Source organism: Eleginops maclovinus, chromosome 22, assembly GCF_036324505.1.
Source record: "Eleginops maclovinus isolate JMC-PN-2008 ecotype Puerto Natales chromosome 22, JC_Emac_rtc_rv5, whole genome shotgun sequence".
NCBI lineage: Eukaryota > Metazoa > Chordata > Actinopteri > Perciformes > Eleginopidae > Eleginops > Eleginops maclovinus.
The window spans coordinates 13,502,941-13,524,423 of NC_086370.1; the positions used below are offsets into that span (position 1 = coordinate 13,502,941).

Consider the following 21,483-nt stretch of genomic DNA (forward strand, 5'->3'; position numbering starts at 1 on the left):
CTTTCAGAGTGGACTCCTCGGGTCTGGTTACACTAGCCTACATTTACACTATAGAGGCTTTTATAAAACAAATATAATATTAATGTCTGAAAACATTTTTTCACATTTTGTTGTGAAATTGGATGATAGTATTTTTGAAAGCCTGGTTAACCTTTCACATTACATCCTGCCTTGCTCCCATTTGCATTATGGCCCTATAATTAAATTGTCTTTCTAGTTCCTCTGTTTTTCATTTGAGGGTAAAATTCCTTTGCCATTACAGAGAAAGACAACAGACACATTTCAAGGCTTAAACAACCAAAATAATGATGGATTATTCAAAACAAAGTACTAAAGGTATTAAATATCACACTTTTTAACCATGTTAATTTAATTAAACAAAACTTCAATTACTATAAGCCAGAGCAAAATTGAGGAGAATTTCAGTTTTAAAGGACGTGAACATAAATGTATTGGATCTTATCTGCTGATTTTGGTCATCTGATGGCTCATGAGCAAACAAAAATCAGACAGATTTTCTACGAAGGGTAAACACATTTTTCTCATTCTCAAATGTATTTAGGCTAATCCTACCCAGACAGTAGGTTAATGCCTAACAAAAAATATCTGTTAAAGTGGAGTTTTGTATTTCTCCTCGGGTGTCGCTCCTCTCCTCCATCCTGCCCTGCTCCAGTATTTTTTTTTTTTTTTTTTTCTCAGCTGAAAGACTTGGAGTGCCCGGCTTAAACTGAACAACGCTCCTGTGGGTTGAGTGCAGTCAACCCACCAGGACGGAACACCGAGAAATTAACGCGTTACAGACACACAGGTTTCAGAAACAGATGATAAGAGAGAGAATGTGAAGCTCTTTAGTTGTCACAGGTTTGAACCAGTCAACAGGAACCGGGAAAGATGGCGAGGACACAGACTCGCATGTTCCTCGCCTTGGCTTTGCTGGGAATTTTCTTCCTCGGTGTCTCGGTGAAAGGAGAGCTGCAGGGAGAGCAACAGGAGGAGGAGGAGGAGGAGGAGGAGAGGTCCTGTCAGGGCGCCTTCGACCTCTATTTTGTCCTGGACAAGTGAGTGTCCGATAATATTTATGGCTTTGTTACTTTCCCATCGCTGCACATTGCCATGCAACCGCCCAGTGGTTTGGAAACGCGGAGCGCATCCGTCAGATTCAATCTGTTGTTGTAACGGTACTTGTGAAAAGCAACCTACAAGTGTGGGCTGGGAAGTTCAGCTTTTATCAATTTGCTTTTGTGTCACATAATCTGTTTCTAAAATATAGCTGTTCGTGTTTAATTGATCACGGATACTACGTCCAAAACTTTTTTACCCTAAGTGTTTTTACGTTTAAGTGTGTTTTCGCATGCAGCCTATACCGTTGTACTTGAAATTGGGAGAACATTTCTCTCTCAGGGGAATGCTTATATTTTCATTTCTTTTCGTCCGGTTCAAAGTGGAGAGCAAAACAGATCTAGCTTTTACCCACGGGATGTGGGCAGGGCGAGCAGGATGGATAGAGTTTCAGGCTGATGACGCCTGCGGACACAGCTGCAGCAGCAGCAGCAGCAGCAGCAGCCCCACAGCTTTGCAGCCTGTGATCCCTAAACTATTCTTCTCTCCCTTCACTGTGGGCCGATTGTATCCTGTAAAGGCAATGTAGTGATCAGAAGCAAAGCCCATTGTTCATTGTTTTCTGCAGAGATTGATTTCAGATCTAGTTAAATGACATGTATATTGGCACCAATTTATAAGGCATAAATTGTAATTAATGATTGTCACTGACTATAACATGATTATTTCATACTACATGAGGCTATATTCATCTGTAAGAAAAATATTTGGATTGCAAAATGATAACATATTTTTGGAAAGTGTGTATCCAAAGCTTGACTTGCATTTTCTTTTTAATTGGCTCTTTAATAATCCAGGGTGACACCTACAGTAGACAATTCAACCTCCTATCTGACAGAATATAAAAGCTTAAATCAAGTTTTCTTGGGCTTGTTTGTGTTTTTTGATATGAGCCAGTAGAGGGTTGACAAGAAATGAGGCGTGAGACGAGGAGAGCCTGATTTGAATAAAACACCTTGTGGACCTTTAGGCAACCAAGATACCCGTGACCCTGTTCATATCTTCTTTTTCCCATTCTCAGACTTATGCTGTATCAGTCTTTGAATATCTTCCACAACGTGTAAGCTTAGAGGGATTCACCGAGCCACCTTACAGCATCAACAACTGTACCTCTCATAATGGCATGTTTTTGGGCTGTGTAAGAATGACCATTCCAGTAATTGTCCACGTGCAAGCTCTGTGCAGACTGTGCTGCCGTTTATAGCTGCACAGAAGTTATAATTGACATTTTTGTCCTATCTTGGCTTGAGTTGCAAGGTGAGAATAAGCTTGTGGACACAAAACCATCAGACATGTCAAAACATGCTAAGTGAGCATAGAGAGACAGAGAGAGATAGAACGGCAAGGAAAAAATTTAAAGTTGAATTTGTTGTCCTGTCTCTTTGGAAGAATAACAGCTTAGTATCACAAAATTAGACAGAGAACATTGATTTACAGTGAAGCTGATAAACACTTTGGTATCTGTGTGTCACGTTTTTGGGATATACAGTGAGGTAATGGTCCTTAGTTACCCTTTGCTGCACAGCTATGAGCAGGAGTGCTATTGTGCCTTGGTTTCAACACATTGGATGATCTTTCGGATGTCCACGGCAAACATCATGTCATCCACTCTTTAGTCTTTACTGTTTGTTCCTGAAAGTTTCAGTGGAGCCTCGGGAGTGTGGCATTGTCACGCATGGCCAAGCCTCTGGTACGCTGCTGTTTGTTTGACTGTCTGGACCTGCATGCTTCAGCAAGCCTTCAGGAAGATTATGCTCTTTCTCGCCAAGTTGGCACCGTTTTTTTGACTGTTTTCCAGATCCTAAATGCCATCCAGTGACCTAATATAATCTACAGTGGTGGAGAACAGAGCATAACTTGCATAAGGGATGTTTTTATCTGTCTAAACTGATCTTCACATCTTCACTGTTTGTCTCATCCACATGTTTTGCTTTGGCTTTACTGTCCAGAAGGCTATGAGGCATGCTGGGTAGAGAATGTGTGTGTGCTCCATCAGAAACATAATGAACATTAGAAAACATTCCTACCCTCCATGTCTGACCCACAATAAGTACCAGGCTGCACTTTTCCTCCCTATCTGGTTTCCCACAAATAGAATAATAGGTGTTTTTTATGGGTAGGTTCAGATCAGAGATTTCTTTAGACTGATCTATTTTTCTCAACAAAATCTGCCTAAATATTCAGGACTGCAGTTAGAAAGGAGCCAACTATTTGCTGAAATAGTTTGATGGTATATTATTTAGAAGAAATAGTTTCATTCATACAGTCAGGAGGGGTTGTTTTATTCTAGTGAAAAGTGATTTGTTATTTTTCAGGTTTTTCTGATTTGACCAATAAATAATCATCATCTAACATAGGAACGGACTTTTAGTTTCATAAACGGAGCTTTTGTTGTGTCTGTGTATTGCTAAACTCTGAGACTGTTGAGATAAAGGATTTTTTTAAAGGGGGAGAATTATTCCTCCAGGAGTCTCTGCCTGGATCAGGGTTTTATCCTGCCCTCCCTTGTAGGGAAAAGTATGGAGTGGAGCAGGAAGCGGCTGGTTAAATGAGGAGTACAAAGGAGCCATCCGGAGTCTAAGCAGCTCAGACTTTCTCTCTGTTTATGACCCTGTTACACACAGACAGACAGACAGACCGACACACACACACACGTAATGCCTTTTGATGTTTGATGTTGTGTCCTTCAATAGACACTCGCCATATACAGTCTGACACACACTCACATTTACCCCATGCTGGGTGTTACTCCTGCATCCCTGTTGTTCATGTCGCAGCCTTTTCACTCTGCTTACTGCCAACCTGTTGTCAGACTGGCTGTGCTCGCTGGGACCATCTGTTCCTCCTCACAGTCACACACACATGCACAATCACATAAACACAGATACTCAGCGCACACACACACACGCACACGGACCCACAGACCAGCTGCCTGCTACATGGTCCCTGCTAGAGGCGGACTGCTACATCTGTCCCTGTCTAACCTCAACCCTCTGGCCCAGCAGCAATTAGCCCCCATTAGCAGCCCCCTGGGACTGGGCTTCATTAAGGACACTGTCATGTACACAGCAGCATTTTGCCGGTTAACCAGCAGCTCTCACCGCTCACAAGTTACTGTCCGAACTAATGGAAAGTGACGGAGCAACGAGAGGAAAGTCCTCTAGACCTACACTACTTTTAATCTAAACCTATATAAAGTGATGGCGTTATTCAGACATGGATTTGTATTTTTACAAATTATTAGTGATTCGCTAAACTCTTGCTTAGGGTTTTCCTTTGTTGTGAAGTTAAATGGGGGCTTAAGAAGTTTGATGAGGTAAAGATGAGGTTTTTTCTGTGTTAGCAACAGTTTTTAGTGGCTTTGTGAGCTAAATGCTGGGGTCAACATGCTAAAATACTCTCAATGACACTGCTAACATGATGTTGAGTGTGACCTTTTGTTTATATTTTCACTATCGAAGTATGTTAGCATGCCAACACTAGCTTATTAGCTGTTAACATGAAAGTACAGTTATGCTAATGGAGTTGTTGTTACTTTTTGATGTATGTTCTATAAACCAACTTTTTTAACAACTCTAAATGTTAAAGTAAGTTTACGGATCATTAAAGGTATGACAGATCAATATGAATGTCTATCCAAATTTTCATTGCAATCCATTCAAAAGTTTGGCCACAAATCTTTATACTGCGTAATGTGGTTAATAATAATGAGTCATCCCTGGTAACATCACATTCTCTCTGATACATTCATGTTCTCGTTGTTTTTACAGATCTGGAAGTGTGAAGAATCACTGGATAGAGATTTTCTCTTTTGTGAAGCAGCTGGCGAAGAAGTTCATCAGGTACAAGCAGTATTGGTAATTTAAAGAATGTGGGGGTTTTCTGTTTTTGCTTGTGTTAATTTAAAACAACTGTGTTTTTGCAGCCCCATGCTGCGAATGTCCTTCATCGTCTTCTCCACACACGGAAAAATTATCCTAAAACTGACAGAGGACAGGTGAGGCCCGCATCTGAATAACACCTGAAACGTACCATCTCTCCTGTCTGGGTTTCCCCCCCCGCCCCCTGCACTACACGTCCCCAGTATTTAACATGCCCTCTCTTGTTGTGTTTATCTTGGGTTTTCAAAACCTCTCAATTTTTTTCAACAGATTGTCCTGCAACTCAGGATGTACTTGCACACAAATCCATCCAGTATTACCTCTCTCCTCCTAACTGTATACGGGAAACCTTTCTTCATTTCTTTTGCTAAAAGCTGATTCCTTAAGACTTATTTTGTCTGTTCACTCTACAGGGAGGCCATCACTGGAGGCTTACAAGCTTTGAGTACAGTTGTCCCTGGAGGAGACACATTTATGAACTTAGGCTTGGAGATGGTAAGAACACATGTGCTCAACCAGCATTCACTATGTTTTATTCTGGAAAATGTCCACTGTGCATAAATAGAGCCTGGCGGCTGGTACTGGGGCCAATCTGATAGTATGATGAGTGCCTCAGATCATCAGCATCATGACTTGCTGCTTCTTGAAACTGCTGAGCTTTGTGAAACTGTATTTTAAGTGAGGCAAAATAAATGAAGCATAATTCCACACCTTGATTTAGTCTTGGTTGAGAAACATGTTTTGGTGGTTCAAGATTTAATTACATGAGATCTATGTTTGATCAGGTGTAGGATAGGGGTTATTGCGTTGTCAAATGTACTTCAATTTAACTGAACTCAGGATCTTAACAAACACCTTCTTTGCAATTGCAGGCTAATGCGCAGATTCATCAAGAGAAGCAAGGTTAGCCCTGATTAATGCTTATTACATTAGACTACATTAAGTATGATGTTCCAGAGAAGGTGAACGTTTTGTGTCCTACAGGGACAGCCAGCGTGATTATCGCTTTGACCGATGGAGAACTAAACGAGTGGCAGTTTGATACAGCTCAGCGAGAGGTAAGATGGGTTACTATACTGTATACAGAGGTTTGAGGAGGAAAGACTGTTATTTAAAAGATTTTAGATCAAAGTCACTTACAAATGTTTCCACACTGGTGGGCAAGTTAGTGTTTAGTGGCACCATGTCCATGTCAATGGATCATCATTTATGAATTCAGTGCTTTTTTTGTGATTGTAAATTGTACATACAAAAGTGTAATTTGTCAAATACTCATTTTTAGATTACTCTTCACAGATAGCTAACATTAAGAGGATTAAAACTAAAGAAAGTGCAATAATAATGATGATCAGTATGGATAGTAAAACATATTATTGAAGATAATTATTACAATACAAATGCCTTTTGGGCTAACATAGACAGTAACTTACAGGCCAACAAGGTTTAAGGTTTTTAACAAGTGCAAGAAAAAAAATCAATAGGAAAATTTCAAGAGTTTAACATAGCCCAGAGACAAATGCTGCTAATTGGAATTTAACAAACCTTTGTGGTGGTGTTTTTAGATATGTTACTTTTGAGCTAATGTACATCATGTTGTCAAGCTTCAGTCTAAAAGTTATACTGTGGTGACTGAGAAAGTCTCCCCCACAAAATAATCCAGAGTCTCTTCAAGATCACTTTTTTATGTTTATCTGTTCTTTTTTTGTAGGCACAGAGGGCCAGGTCAATGGGAGCCATTGTTTACTGTGTAGGGGTCAAAGAATTCAACAAGACTCAGGTAGTATCCACCGAAGGATAGTGAATATGTTGCAAATACATGAAAAAGCAAATGAATTTAAATTATTTTTCTTTCTGTGCCTGTATGTTCTTCTAGCTTGCCACTATTGCAGACACTGTGGAACATGTGTTTCCTGTAACAGGAGGCTTCCAAGCCCTGAGGGGAATTATTGACTCGGTATGACACATAAATAACCTCATGTATACAGACTCTTCGATATACAGAGACAGACACAATCTATGTGAGTAAATTGTCTTGTGACCTTTTTTTCCTTTTGTCTTATCGCTCAGATCATCAAGAAATCCTGCATTGAGATTCTAGCGGCCGAGCCGTCCAGTGTGTGTGCAGGAGGTAAGAAAGGCAGGGCTTCCCCCTCCTTTTCAAGGCAGAAGGTAGTCTAGGTTTGTGTTTGTGTCAGATGACAGTCATCCAAAGCCTCTGGAGAGGAACATGAGGTTGAGTTATCGCATAGACGCTTGTGACCGCGGAGTGACAGAGAGCGTATTGTCATTCACGGCCGGGGGAAATTAGCATAGCCGCTTCAGCACAGCGTGTGTGCGAAAAGGAGGGAGGGGGGGACGGGTGTTGGTCAGAGGAATTAGCCGTGAATCTTTAAGCATGGCTGCTTCTCTGGCCTAGTTTGCCACATCGTATATGTAAAAGGCGGTTTCAACCCTGTCCTGCTTCTTAACTCTTCTTCCATGCCCAGCTTTCCTGCGTCTGGACTGCATTTTCAGGAAGTAAGAGAGACGGGGAGGGAGAGAGAGCTGTTATGTGTAGCCAGCAGGATGGATGAGCTCTGACATGACCTTATTAGGACGCACTTAAGAGAGTGCATTTGCGGCAGTGCTACCAGGACAACTGATGGAGATTAGCATCCATTAGGGAATATGAAAAAGGGAAAGTATGTGGACAGGAGAGGAGGAGAAATTGTTTTACTGCAATGAACATATTGCCTTGAGAGGACAAAAACGAGGAAGAGTAGCCCCCATGAGATAATTACTGGCCTTTTGCCAGAGTCCAGTGTGTCACTAGACATGTGCCCAAATATTCTCCAACAGTCTCATTTATTATTCGATTGATGAACAGCCTAATGGTCAGTGAACTAAGAAACCAAAGACCCACTTAAACCAAGGCCTGATTCTGGACTAATTAATGAAGGACAAAGATAGTAATGTGCTGATGCTTTATAGTGTGCGGCCAAGGAAAAGCCTTTGTTGTGACAGGATGTGTTTGAATATTTTACAGCTTATATTATTTTGCTTTAACTTTCTGTAAAGAAAGAATAGCGTCTGTGCCTTGCTCAAAGCTTATTCTTGCAGTATAATGTGATATAATCTTTTTGTCAAGCAAAATTTAGTAGGAGAAGCTTTAATATAACCTTATTTCCACATCCATCCACAGTGATGCATTTACGTGTACTTACATACTGACATATTGCATAGGTATTGTGACAATCCCTCTCTCCGTCTCCTTGCATATTCACACAACAGACATGCTTTACACAAATGCACACATACGTTAAGATGTTCTTTAGTCAGCTCCCACACACACACACACACACACACACACCCACACACACACACACACACACACACACACACACACACACACACACACACACACACACGTACAAACATGTCCCTCACGTTGATATGAAGTGACCAGAACGAGCTGCCTGCAAACAGGCCATCAGACCGGACAGTGAACGTTGGGCCTCAATATCAGACATGACAGCAATGATTCTCCCCCCCCGACTCTCTCTCACACACACACACACACACACACACACACACACACACACACACACACACACGCACTGAGAGGACAGTGAGAGTTGGGCCTTAGATCTAACATGACAGCAGAGATTGCTGCTTTCATTAACGTCTGACCCTTTCCTCCCTGTTGTTCTGCCCTCCTTCGCCCCTCCCTGCCCTTCACTGTCCCGTCGCACTAACGTGATTGAAGAGCCGCCGTTCGGACAAGCCGTAGCCCATATTCTCCACGCACACGAAACACACATGCATGAATGTGTGCTTAGTTGCACATAGACACACATTCATACAAATCTAATTCTTGTCAAACGCTCAGGTGTAGATGTAAATGGACATGTGGCCACAGAGGAGAGGAGAGGGCAGGAGCATGTGTTGTACATGTCAGCAGGGCACCACCAGTCCCTGCCCACCATGTGTCTGACAGCACTGACCTTTTAGCCCATCAAGCCTTGGTGTGTGTCAGGGTGTGTGAAGATGTTCAGATTGAGACATTTTCATTCTCTACCCATCAATGGCAATGAATAATTAACTGTTCAAACTGACTCAGGATTTAGTATTTTGAGATTTTCATAGATGCTAAACTGTTACATATTAACTTTAATACATTTTTATTTCAGATTTAATTTTCTAAAATAAGGACCATTATTAGTCTGCAATTAGAGAGGTGTTATTGGAGTAAAATCTGCCCTGTGCCATTTCCAAATGTTTTGTTTTTTTGTGTGTGTACAGTACATTTATCTTGTGGATAAAGGTTAAAATTTTAAATTCAACAGTGACCGAAACTAAATAAAATAGTTTCTTATTTCTTTGCCTGAGATGAGACTAAATTGCCTAGCGTTTTAGTCAACTCAACTTGAAAATGTACTTGACTTAATGTGATAAAAGCAAAGATTAAATTAAAAAAAATAGCTGAGAAAATGAATCACTCATGTGCACATCCGCCCTGTCACAGTGCAGTTTATGCTTTTTGATGGTAACATTGCATGATAGGGGGGGTGACAGCTGAAGCAGCCACAGCACTAAGCAATAATAATAATTAACGTTAAACCCACCAATTAAGTGGGGCATTGTTGTGGCTGCAAACCACATAAACTATTAACTATAGTTAATGTGAAAGAAATACAATTACACTTATTATAATAGCTATTTATTGTTGTAATTAATGAGTGTTGTGGTTGTGTTTTGTGGTTGAATTAGGGAAGAAGGAGGGAGAAAACATGGGATATGGTTAACGGTACATTAATTTGGCTGTCATAATGGTGTAGTTAGTGTGTGTGTGTGTGTGGGGGGGGGGGGGTGGGTGTGTGTGTGTAAACATATCGAAGTTGCAAGTCATTGAACATCTGTAAATAAGCACACGCTTTTTTGTTTATTGAAGGTTTTATCTTTCTGAGTTTGGATCACTGCACTTTCTGCACAAACTAATGCAATGTGTTGGGTAATATGTGTTATCTGATAACCATATTATATATGTTGTATGTACAACTAATCCTAGTGTTTTGAGAGCTGTATTTCCATCTTTCTTGCACATCAAAACGTGTCTTCCTGGATCTCCTCCAATAGCAAACCTAAACTCTTAAACATTTTTACAGCATCTGTAAACATGTAAAGTAATTCTATTTTCTCCACTTAGCACTATCTCTTGTTTGTGTGTCTGTATTTCTGGCTTTTTATAGCAGCTTGTGTGACCTTAAGGAACATACTGTCACATATACACCAACATGATGTTTTTGTCCAGTGATCTTCACGCTGGAGCTTTAAATGTTAAAGGTGTGGCAACCCCTCAGTTCTGTTAGCCAGTATAATGCTAGAGGAACGCTGAGTGCACAGCCAGAGACCACACAGAAACAAATACCAAAATATGCACCTTCAAACAAATGCTTGCACTTACTGAAGACATGCACATGCTTACACATTCCTCTGAAAACAAAAAGGCACTATACACATACAGTATGTATCCCACATTGCATTCCACATGTGTTAATGGTGCCATAGGTAAGGTCAGACCTATTTTGACAGTGCCTTGCTGTTGACAGCCCTGCAGGCATGTTTTTAAGCAAGTGGTTTTCCCCGCTCTCTAACATATGCTTGGTAGCAGCCACATAGACACTCCAGCATATGCTGGCAAGCCACTGTCAGTGCGCTTTAGCAGTGCCCGGGGGAAGCTAAAGGTCAGCCGCACGCACACACGCACGCATGCACACGCACGCGCGCGCACACACACACACCTTCTGGCAACTGCATGGCACACATTTGTGAATTACAGCACTTTTAGCATTAGCGCTATTGGAGCTTGTTATGGCCTTTCCACACATACACGCACAAGCACACAAATATAAACAAGTGGAAATGAGGCATGCGCAAGTGAACACATCAGAGAAAAGACATGCCTGCTAGCAATTTTGGTCTACTTGGTAAACTACAATAGGAGACTGATTTTGATCTTTAACATCTCTCACATACAGCAGAAAATATGTGTTTTACTATTGGTATGTGTGAATGCAGATATTGCTAATAATGGTGACTGCATTTTTTTTGTGTCCCTCAGAGCGTTTCCAGGTGGTGGTGAGAGGCAATGGCTTTCTCCATGCCAGAAACACCGACCAGGTGCTGTGCAGCTTCAAACTGAATGATACACACAGTGTGGGTAAGTTACGCAGTCGTACACAAGCTTGCATTTTAATGCATCATCTGGTTTGGTTTGTGCATTTAAGAAAAATGTGAGAACAATGTTAAGGCTGCAGATTTTCTCCTACATAAAGTGTGACTGTGTCTCCATGTGCAGATGAGAGACCGGCTGATATAGAAGATACTTTCCTGCTCTGTCCTGCTCCTGTCGTGGAGGAGGTTGGGAGGTAAGCTGCACATCTCATACTCAGTCATCAGTCCAGTTGCTAAGCATTCCGTGTTCAGCTGTAACGCTCTGAGCCCAGATATTTGCCAGCTGCACGCAAGTTTTGTATGGACACAGAAGAATGCTGTCCTTGAACAAATTAGGGCCAAAGTCATTGAGTGTCTGTGATCAATCAGTGTTTGTCACGGCTAACGAAGCCAGACACCAATCACAAGGGGACAACAGGAGTAGAGCCCAGGAACACGACTTAATGAGAGCCTGCTGGAGAGGACCTTCGCAACTGTGTGTGTGTTTGTGTATTTGGGTGTTGTGTGATGTATCCCAATCTCTGTTTGACACTTTGGGAGAGAGAAAGTGTGAGTGGAGTCGGCGGGGCAGTGTAAAGTTTCCTCTGAGGGCTTCCAGCTTGGCTGTTGGTCTTTCAGAGCAGAAGTTTGTTGCGGGGCAGGCAAAGTGATGCTGCGGGCCAAGCTCGGTGAGGACCGAGGCCCAGCAGCATTCCCGTCTCCAATGCCTTCAGTCTCATACATAATTATACACTCCAGCCTGCGGCTTCAGACACCTCCCAGTCATCATCTGTCTTGCTGCTGTCACTCAGATTTGTAGCGTGATTTGAGCTTGTCTTGTCTGCCTGTGAAATGTACTGCTTTGAAGGGGAAGTACTGTTCAGAGATGGGGAAAGAAACTAAATGTTTTCACACTGTGGCAGCAGCAATATTTAAGAATCACATACTGTATTATTTTACCTGCATGTTATTACAGATGTGGCATGGAAATGGAAGTGTAACGCTCAGAGGATACAAGTGGATCAGAAAAAGTCAGCAACAATTGACCGTTTTCCCTGCAGACATTTTGACTTTGTGGAAAAAGCACAGGTGAAACTTATGCCAGTAACAATGGCTCTGTGCTCAGAGTAGCTATGAGTGTTAATGATATGGCTAACATCTGGGATTATCCTACCAGGAAAAAAGTCAATTTGCCTCATTCACAATCCAGCAATAGTTGTAGCTGGCAGGGCTTTCTTGCAGGGTGTGCTGCTCCTCCTGAGAACAGAGCAAAAATCATCATTACTCTCTGCAATGATGCCTGAAGGAGGAGTCCTTCCATGTTACAGAAAACCATTAGAGCAGAGTCACCACTGCCTTATCATCCTAAGTGCCTCTAAAGAGGAAGTCAGCTGTGAATGGCTGGAGGGCCCAGAGGAGGCCAACAGCTGGCTTATGAGTTCTGGGCTGCAGTGCAACAGTGGCAGGTAGATGTGGAAATGTGTAGTGAGGTGAGTGAGAGAGTGCCACTGTACAGGCTGGACAGGTGTTTGATATATTTATGATGTCCCTTTGTGTTCTGCTGTATGCCAAAACTGTACTGTTTTAGTCTGCTCAACCCAGTCCTCCATCTCATCACCTAAGATCATCAAATTTTATATTTTAAAACATGTAATGTCACCAACTATTTGTCCATCTATCATTGTAAAGATATAAACGATTAGATTTGTTTCAGTACAACGTCCACTTGCATGATTCCTCTTAGGCCTTCAACTGTATCCCATAGCCTTCCTCAGTAAATAGACTTGTTCAGAATTAAACACTTGGTGTTTTCATAAGTTGAATTTTGAGGCCAAAGATAAACTTCAAAGCTTAACTTCTGAAGTCATTCATCACAGCATCTGTCTGAGGCAGAATCATTAAGTGATTAGTAAATGAAAGGCGCTTTATAAAACACAGGGTGATCAAATTAGATTTGGGTACCTAGATGTGTGCTAATAATGCTAATAGCGTAGAGATTTCATACTTATTATAGATAACAGATTACAAAGCAAAATGTTCACTTTGCTTGTCTTTGGCCACCTGCCACGCTTTTCACTTCTCACAAACTTGTAATGTAAAAAAATCACAAGCTGCTGCCCAAAAATGTCAGATCACATTATAGGTGAACTGCTTCCAGTTTTGGGGTTGTTAAGTCTATGCATGAAGTCGGAGAGACTCCAGCTCCCAGCATCACCTCTTCACCAAAACCCCAAAGAGACCCTCACTCACCTCCTGCTCCACCCAAGCCTTGTCGCATATAATAAAGTCATTGACGTTGCTGTCACACAAATGTATGTTGACTGGGAACCTTCCAGATGCAGCTCCCCCACACGGGGCAAAGACATATATAGTGGGCACTTTAATGATTGATAGGGGCTGAGATCTAACTGTCAGAGAGGAGCTGATAGCACCGCGTCCCCTGCCTGCCTGAAAGGAGGCCTGGCCATATAATGGTGGGGGGGGGGGGGGGGGGGTGAGTGGCACCTGCACCGCCAATTTCCCCCTCTGAAGTCAGTGTCAGCATGAGTTACGAAACGAGCTACAGTGGTAAGGAGAGGATACAGGAAGGGTGGGGAGGCGAAAACAGAGTCAGTGATTGAGGAAGGGAAGAAGGGGTCTCAGAAGGGAGGGACTGTGCTGAAGGGATGTAGAACAGGAAAGGCCCTCCTCTTACCATCCCCCACTCCTCCTCCCCTCTGCTCTCTCTCCCCACCCTGCAGTGGCCTCCCCCTCCTCAAATCTAAACCTGGAGATCAATGCCCCCCTTGTCTCTGCCCCCCGAAAAGCATAAGAAGCCTTTCTTAATTATTTCTCAAACCTATAACAACAATCCAGCTGCCTGCGTATCCACCTTGGATACGTGTCTTGTTGTTGTTCTTAAGGCAAGACACTACAGGCATTCTGCCTATTTTTGCTTCAGCTACATGATTTCTCTTACCGACTGGTGGGAAGACAACATCTAAACATATATTTGGATGTTCATTTTAGTACACTTTGTATAATGGGGCTGTTTATCCTTAAATCACAGAAGGTTAGTTTGATAAAAAATGCCTTGTTTGCATTTTTAAACGTAACATTTAAGAAAAGTTGTAGTGCAAACCTTATTGTCCAAATGTTAACATTCTACTGGGGAAGTTACATGGTGATTTTCATTATTTTTTAAACCTTCACCTGAATTACTGAACCTTTTTTCCACTCACACATCAATACAGTACAATCTTTGCTTCCATCTACCTCACTCTCTACCCAACTTAGACTACACTTTTACTCCTGTGTCCTGTCCATGCCCTGCCTGTCTTTGTGCAATTAGCTGCAGATATCAGCCTGAATTCTTGAGAACAAGAAGTGATTTAGCTGTCTGTGGTTTCCACATTAGAGGTCTTAGTCTGATCCAAACAGAGGATTCCTTCTGAGGGTGGAGAGCTGTCTGACCTTTTTAAAACCTCTGGTTTTGTGTCTATGTCAGCATGCTGTTTTTGCTGCAAGTATGGACATAGTAGATGAAGGAATGTGTTTGACACCCCGGGCAACTTGTACAGTATCAGAAAAAAGACCGCAAAAGTGTCTAGTAAGTGTTTTGCATTTCGTGTTAGACGCTACAACAAGTCATAAGTTGTTGTTTTTTTCCCAGGGTGATCTACCTGCAGGTGAGCATGAATGAGGGCCTGTCCTACATCACCAGCTCTGTCCACATCACTACCACTGAATGTGTGAGTACATCCTGTGTGCAGATTCCGCTCTGTCGCAAAAAAAACACACGATTATATTTCCCTCTGGCATGCTGTATTATTTGAATAAACTTTCACCCTTATATTTTCTCTTGGTTCTTTAGTCTTCTTCTTCTCTCCTTCCTCTCTGAGCTCTCCTCTGTTGTGTCTGTCATCAGAGGAGGCTGTGAGTAGCTTTTCATTTTCACCTTTTTTCTCGTCCATCGTCTTTAAGTCCAGTTTAATCTCATTCCCGTCACTCTGTGTTTATGTGCAGTTTGACGGCACCATCGTGCTGGTATCCTTGTTGGTGGTGTTCCTGTTGTTGGCTCTGCTGCTGATGTGGTGGTTCTGGCCTCTCTGCTGCACTCTGGTAAGAAGAACTTCAGATGCAAACGTATGGTCATGAGTTAATTACCAGTGGTGGGTAGTAAGGGATTAGATTTACACACATCCTGTCTTTTGATGATTAAGTAATGACACAAGTGAAAGTGGTTTTTTTTGGGTTGATAGATAATAACAGTTTAAATGTTCTGGTTCCTGATAAACATGCACTTCACATGTATTATTAACTGTTGAGGACCTTTTTGATTGTAATACACTGATATAAAAAATTGCAATTTATGACGAAACACAATATGTAAGAAGTCTTTTTACTAGTTTTTTTGTTTTTTTGTTCACTGTACCCACCACTGTTGATTATATATTTGGCTCCCTCATGGCATTTCTTCCTTTCCCTTCAGGTGATCAAAGAACCTCCACCACCTCCCCCCCCTGTGCCAGTAAGGCTTGTTTTTTGTGTCATTATAACCACTTATTATTGATGTTATTGATAGAGTTGTATTGTTGTTCATATCAAAAGTAGTATGTTCAGGAGATAATGTGCTGTGTCATGTATGTGTCTCGCTCTAAGGAGTCAGACGACGAGGATGGGATGCCCAAGAAGAGGTGGCCCACAGTGGATGCATCATACTATGGAGGTAGAGGAGTGGGTGGCATCAAACGCATGGAGGTATGTATGCTCACACAGACACATACATACACAACACTTAAAAGGACATACCGCCATATACATCTGCTATACATAATATATGCATCTGTCCATACCTCCTCATTCAACAGTGTAAAGTATTTAAATACTTTCAATGTATTCCACATATGTATATATTTCACATCCTCAAATCTTTATTGTTAATATTGTAAATATTCTTCTCTCTTTTTGCACTACTTTATTTATCTTTTGCACCATGCATGTTGAGTTGTTGGAGGAGCACGCGACATAAGATTTTCATTGCCAACATATACGCTGTATCTGCTGTGCATATGACCAATAAAACCTTGAAACCTTGAAACCTTGAAACCTTCTAATGAGTCATTCTCAGGTGCGATGGGGAGAGAAGGGGTCGACCGAGGAAGGGGCAAAGTTAGACAAACCTAAAAATGCAGTTGTAAAGATGCCAGATCAGGAATTTGAACCGTATGAGCCCAAACCACGAAAACAACGAAGCGGACCGCAAGAGCCAAGGAGGTGGTACTCACCCATTAAGGTTAGTCTGTTAAACAATTACCGTAAAGATGAACATGTATTTTTAGGTTGTATTATTTAACTATTAATGTTTGACACTATTTTTCTCTCAGGGAAAGCTGGATGCTCTATTGGCTCTGTTCAGGAGAGGTTACGACCAAGTATCTCTGATGAGACCACAGGCTGGAGATGAGGTAAGCCTCACACTCAAGTGCATTTTCACCTTAAAAATTACAAGATAATAATAATAATTTGATGTGCCAAAAACAGGCATGATGACTAATACAAAACTATAATTTGGTAATTAAGTGTCATTTTGGGATTGCTCTGTGGGTAACAACCACCTAAATATGAACTGGTTGATACAGGTCTAAGTGTGTTTTCCATCCCTCTGTGTGGGGAACGATTGAGCATCCGCATTCTGTCTGTCACATTGCATAAAGACAACATGTGTCAGTGAGCAACATGCACTATCTTCAACACAGCAGCTCAGTGCGGATACTCCACACGTACACTGACACACACACAGTGAGTCAATGAGCTGCTGATACCGCTCTCTTCAACAAAGCTGCCATTGTTCACGCACAAGGAGCACTGTACTCTTCTGTACTGGCCTATGAGAATTGACTTGGTTTTATTTTGTTTCCAAATAACACGTCTCTCTTGACTTTCAAGTGATAATGATTTAAAAAAAATGTGTAACTGTGTTTGATTTCCACTTAAAATTCCCCAAATCTATTTAACTGCTACTACTGAAAAGTCCTTAATGATGACATCACTGTGTGTGTGACAGGACAAGAGAGCGGAGCAGCCCCTGTTATCTAACTTTGACCCTGTGTAAGGCATCCCATAACCCCAACGACATGTTTTCATGATTATACTGGTTGTCATGGTGAAACAGCTGCCCCGTTGTAAATGGTTTCATTGTCGTGTTTCATAGCAGAGGCCAAATCGCTGTTTAATGTATTGATTTGCTCTTTGAAAGGCATGATTCATCTGAACTGTGTAACAGTAGCAGCGTGTGTGTGTGTCTACTGTATATAGAGTCTATAAAAATGGTCATCTTCAATGGTTTGATCCTCTCTTTCCATCTTGGATTTCTTTTTATGTAAGCAGAACAATTAATCTCTGTCAGGGCAGAAGTTTCTGGAGTCTTTGTGGTGCTGTGTTTCAACAATGACCCCCAGAATTCCCTTCACGAGTCATTAACTGAGGAAAATAAAAACGGCCCTTCTCAGACCGGGGAAAAAGATCCCCTTTTGTTGCAAAACCGATAGTTGTTCAGAACTGGTGCTAAAAGCCATATCAGACATGAAAGACGACAAATGATTTAACGATTTCTCGATGACAAAGGCCAGGCACAGATCTGAAGTCCCTGCAGTAGTATCGAAATCTCGGAAAAAGCAAGATACTGCAGCTGATTGGCACACAGCAGAGCAGCGTTACAGAGTCCAACAAGGTGGCAAAAAGCACAGTGATAACTCGCACGGATCAGACCTCTCCACGCAGGTTGTTGTCCGGCAGCTCAGGAGGAGCCTGTCCTGCTTTCTCCCCACATTACTCCTACATCACTGCCTCTGCAAACGGCCATCAGCGGGGCTGCCAGTTTTTGCCACACTGTGTGTGTGTGTGTGTGTGTGTGTGTGTGTGTGTGTGTGTGTCAGCTCTCCAGAGTGAGCGTCACACAAACAGATGGGGAGTTGAAAGGCCACGAGCCATATTGTGACAGAAGAGATTCCCTTCTTTTGTCCCCAGAGCTGATGGGTCTGATGGCCCTGTAGCACAGCAGAGCCGACCAGAGGGCCGCCACCATCCCTTCATCCTCACACACAGGCAGCACAAACGAGTGCAGCAGAACCTCCCCTTCTTCAGTTAATTCAAATTACAAAAACAAACAGATTTTCTCATTTGCCTCTATATCTGAGCATGAAGACAGTTCAAGTTTAAGGAGGGTTGTGTAACAAATTCAATCAAGATGAATGGAATTTATGTTTGTGGGGCCAAATTTGTTGACAAAACAACATAAACTCAAGGCTCACTTACTCCCTTGAGGATAAAACAATCACTTGTTGAATTTTGCAATTATAATTTGTCAAATAGATCAAGCACCACAAATGGTATTTACTTCTGTTGAAATATCAGAAACGGATTACTTCAAATCCTGAAATACATTTGAAAAAAAAGCACCTTTTGAATACACTGTGAACTGGACATTATCTAAATATTCCAAGCTTCAGAGCAGCATATGGAGTCTGTGAAGTGTTTTACTCACACATAGAGCATTTTCCTTATGTGAGTGGACCGCTGTATTGCGAGGTGACAGGCAGAGCTGTCAGGTCAGATGTGCATCTCCACTCTCATCTTTCTCACATTTTCTGTACTATAATGTTGACAAATGTGTGCTCACTGTTAACAGCCTCAAAGTATCTGCTTTGTGTATGTGTGTCAGTGTGTCGTTGTGTGTGCACGTGTATTTTTGAGGTAAGGGCAAACTCTTGCGGCTCAGAAGGAGAAACAGAGGCTAGAGGAGTGTTTTGAAGAGAGATGCTGGAGGGATTTTATGGGTTTTGTTTTTCTCCTAGAAAGAACTCAAGGGTTTGAAGTAAACAATCACTTACAGGGAAAAGTGACAGATGTCGCAGCCAAAGGGGTACAAGGGGAGAATGACCATCACAAGTGGCATATGGCTGACCCCTCATCAACGTACAGATCAAGTGCAACAAATATTCTCTTTTGCATATTTTATACCGCAACACCAATGTTGTGTTTTTGGTGCTCTCTTGCAGCCAGCCCCCTAACCTTTCCCTGCCCCTCTTTCTGTTGTTCATGAGGCTGAGGTTTCATCCAGGCCATATGTTCTGGTGGAGGCATGCTTACAGTCACACACACACACACACAAACACACTCATATTCATGAGCTTGTATTCTCATTGTGTCCATATGCTCTCACTGGTGTATTGCTGCTGCTCTGCTGCTCTCAAACTGGCCTTTTCAGCGCGGTAGGGCAACAAGACCGAAGCAGTCACCCCCCAACTGGGCGGCCCTCAATCAATTACACACCCCTCATATACACACACACACACACACACACACAAGCACAAAGGCCCCCTCAGTCACAAAGCTAGTGCTGCTGCGGTCCTCTTATTGGCCCCTGTGTGACTTTAGGGCCTCTATGTTTAATAAGGTGTTATAATCAGACCACCAAGGGTCTGTGACACAGCGACCTACTCTACATCATTCACACACACTGACTGAGCAAGACTAGTGTGTGTGTCTGTAGAGAGATGCTATGCAGGGGAAACCATCAATGAGAACAATAAGAGAAGCGTTCCATTCTCCCTGACTTGTAAATTATGTAAAACGCTATGGGGCCTCTGTTAACTATTGTGGGGATATTGAAATCCCCTCTTTACATCCCAACAAGTCAACCAGATAAGATACATAAACCACTTTCTGTTCTGCATCAAGAGGCCAAGTCATAGCAGAGGGTCCTGCAGAAGAGGAGGGGAAATGGGTGAAGCTGCAGACTGCAAAAGCATGTGTGTGTCTGTGATAATGTTGTCAGTGCCTGTCTTTGCTAGCATCATAGCTATTGTAGTGCAGGTGTGGACACAAGACAGAAGCAGCTCTGTGTCCCATCCACAGACACAAACGCCTCTGTCATTAGAGCTGGGCAAAGACTCACACACACCACGTTGGCTGATGAATCTAACAAGCTCATTGAGATGCACGGCATTTAAATCTGTACTCTGCATTGAAAAGATATGTCTGTGTGTTTTGCAGGGTCGCTGTATTCATTTCCAACGAGTCAAAGATGGGGAATCCACCCCGAACAACCGGGCTCCTCCTCGCACACATCACTCTCCCTCCCGGGCGCCTCCTCCTCCTTCTCCTCCTCCTCAACCTCAGCCCGCCGAAGAGCGACCTCTTGTGTCCCACTCTGTCCCTCGAACAAAGCCTCCGTCGAGAGGGCCCCGCACAACGCCACCCTCCCGTGTACCCCCTCCTGTTCACCAACCCCCTCCAGGTCCACCCCCAACCCGTGCACCCCCAGGGCCACCAGGACCCCCACCGTCGCGACCCCCACCCAGGCTCTGATGATGAACCAGGGGGCCTCCTACTAAACAAAGCGATACATCAATTAATTCCATAAAACACCCATGTCAGTCTTTCATCCCGAAGACAGCAGAGACATTAAATCTTAAAAAGCCAGACACTCTGAGTTGGAGCTCTGTGCTTTGTTGCTGGACAGCAGAAATATATTTATCTGATCTAAAATCTACTGAGTTTCATAAAAGGAAACCTTTGTAAAACAATGCAAACATTATAGAAACAACAAGCATGTAGTTACTTGATTAAGCATGTGTGTACAGTCTTAGGTGTGATGGTAAGAGGATGTGCAAACATTTTTTGAAATCCAACAAAAAGGATTTAAGTGTTGATGAAAGTTATATTAGTGTATGAATGAGGGTAAATAGTTTGCTTTGGGTTGGTAGAGGATAATAACGTCAAACGAGGAGATAGAGGAAAATACAGCATGTAGAGAAAGATGATAGCAATTTCATTTATGTTGGCTTTGTTTTTTTTTACTTCTTTAGTAAAAATCTGACAGTTTCATATTTTTACCTTCTAAACAAAAACTGTTTTTTACATTTTAGTGATATTTTAGGGTAAAGGTTCAGTGATACTATTGCAACTGCAGGGCAGTTACTCCATAGTTTATTTATTATAACACAAGCCCTGTCTGCATCTGTTTTTTCTATTTAGTGTCGGTGGGTTTCTGAGTTTTTTTATTTGAGGAACGGGGAATATAAAGATGGATATTAGGAAGCATTCTTGCTTGGCATCAGATGTATTTGTGGTCTTATTAGCATTAAGTGAAAGATAGCACAAAGTGTTTATTGTACTGCGTTAACTGACTGAAATGATCCTTTGCATTATCTCTTTAATAACAGCCTTTTGTGTTGGTCTCCATTAAACAATGTTTTTTATATGTTGTCTGGAAGTGATTTCTTTAAGTTTTAAAAAACATGGTACT

The 21,483-nt window shown here is 42.1% G+C and overlaps 1 protein-coding gene across 1 annotated transcript; it reads left to right on the forward strand.

The window, feature by feature from the left end:
• Window positions 1–698: 698 nt before the first annotated feature.
• On the forward strand, window positions 699–21,436 carry antxr1d (ANTXR cell adhesion molecule 1d). Its single transcript, XM_063874791.1, has 18 exons — window positions 699–1,058; window positions 4,890–4,961; window positions 5,045–5,116; window positions 5,414–5,495; window positions 5,873–5,903; window positions 5,985–6,058; window positions 6,709–6,777; window positions 6,874–6,954; window positions 7,068–7,128; window positions 11,101–11,199; window positions 11,338–11,407; window positions 14,845–14,923; window positions 15,198–15,293; window positions 15,664–15,702; window positions 15,834–15,932; window positions 16,303–16,467; window positions 16,559–16,639; window positions 20,229–21,436. Exons 1-18 carry the CDS (start codon window positions 892–894, stop codon window positions 20,541–20,543), a joined length of 1,752 nt encoding a protein of 583 aa, XP_063730861.1. The 5' UTR covers window positions 699–891; the 3' UTR covers window positions 20,544–21,436.
• The last annotated feature ends 47 nt before the right edge of the window (window positions 21,437–21,483 follow it).

What these genes read in the sequence shown, in the direction of transcription:
- antxr1d (XM_063874791.1), top strand. Translation starts at nt 892, where the DNA reads ATGGCGAGGACACAGACTCGCATGTTCCTCGCCTTGGCTTTGCTGGGA. An exon ending in TGAACTTAGGCTTGGAGATG is followed by an intron (nt 5,496 to 5,872) that starts GTAAGAACACAT and finishes TTGCAATTGCAG; the next exon opens with GCTAATGCGCAGATTCATCA. An exon ending in TTGATACAGCTCAGCGAGAG is followed by an intron (nt 6,059 to 6,708) that starts GTAAGATGGGTT and finishes CTTTTTTTGTAG; the next exon opens with GCACAGAGGGCCAGGTCAAT.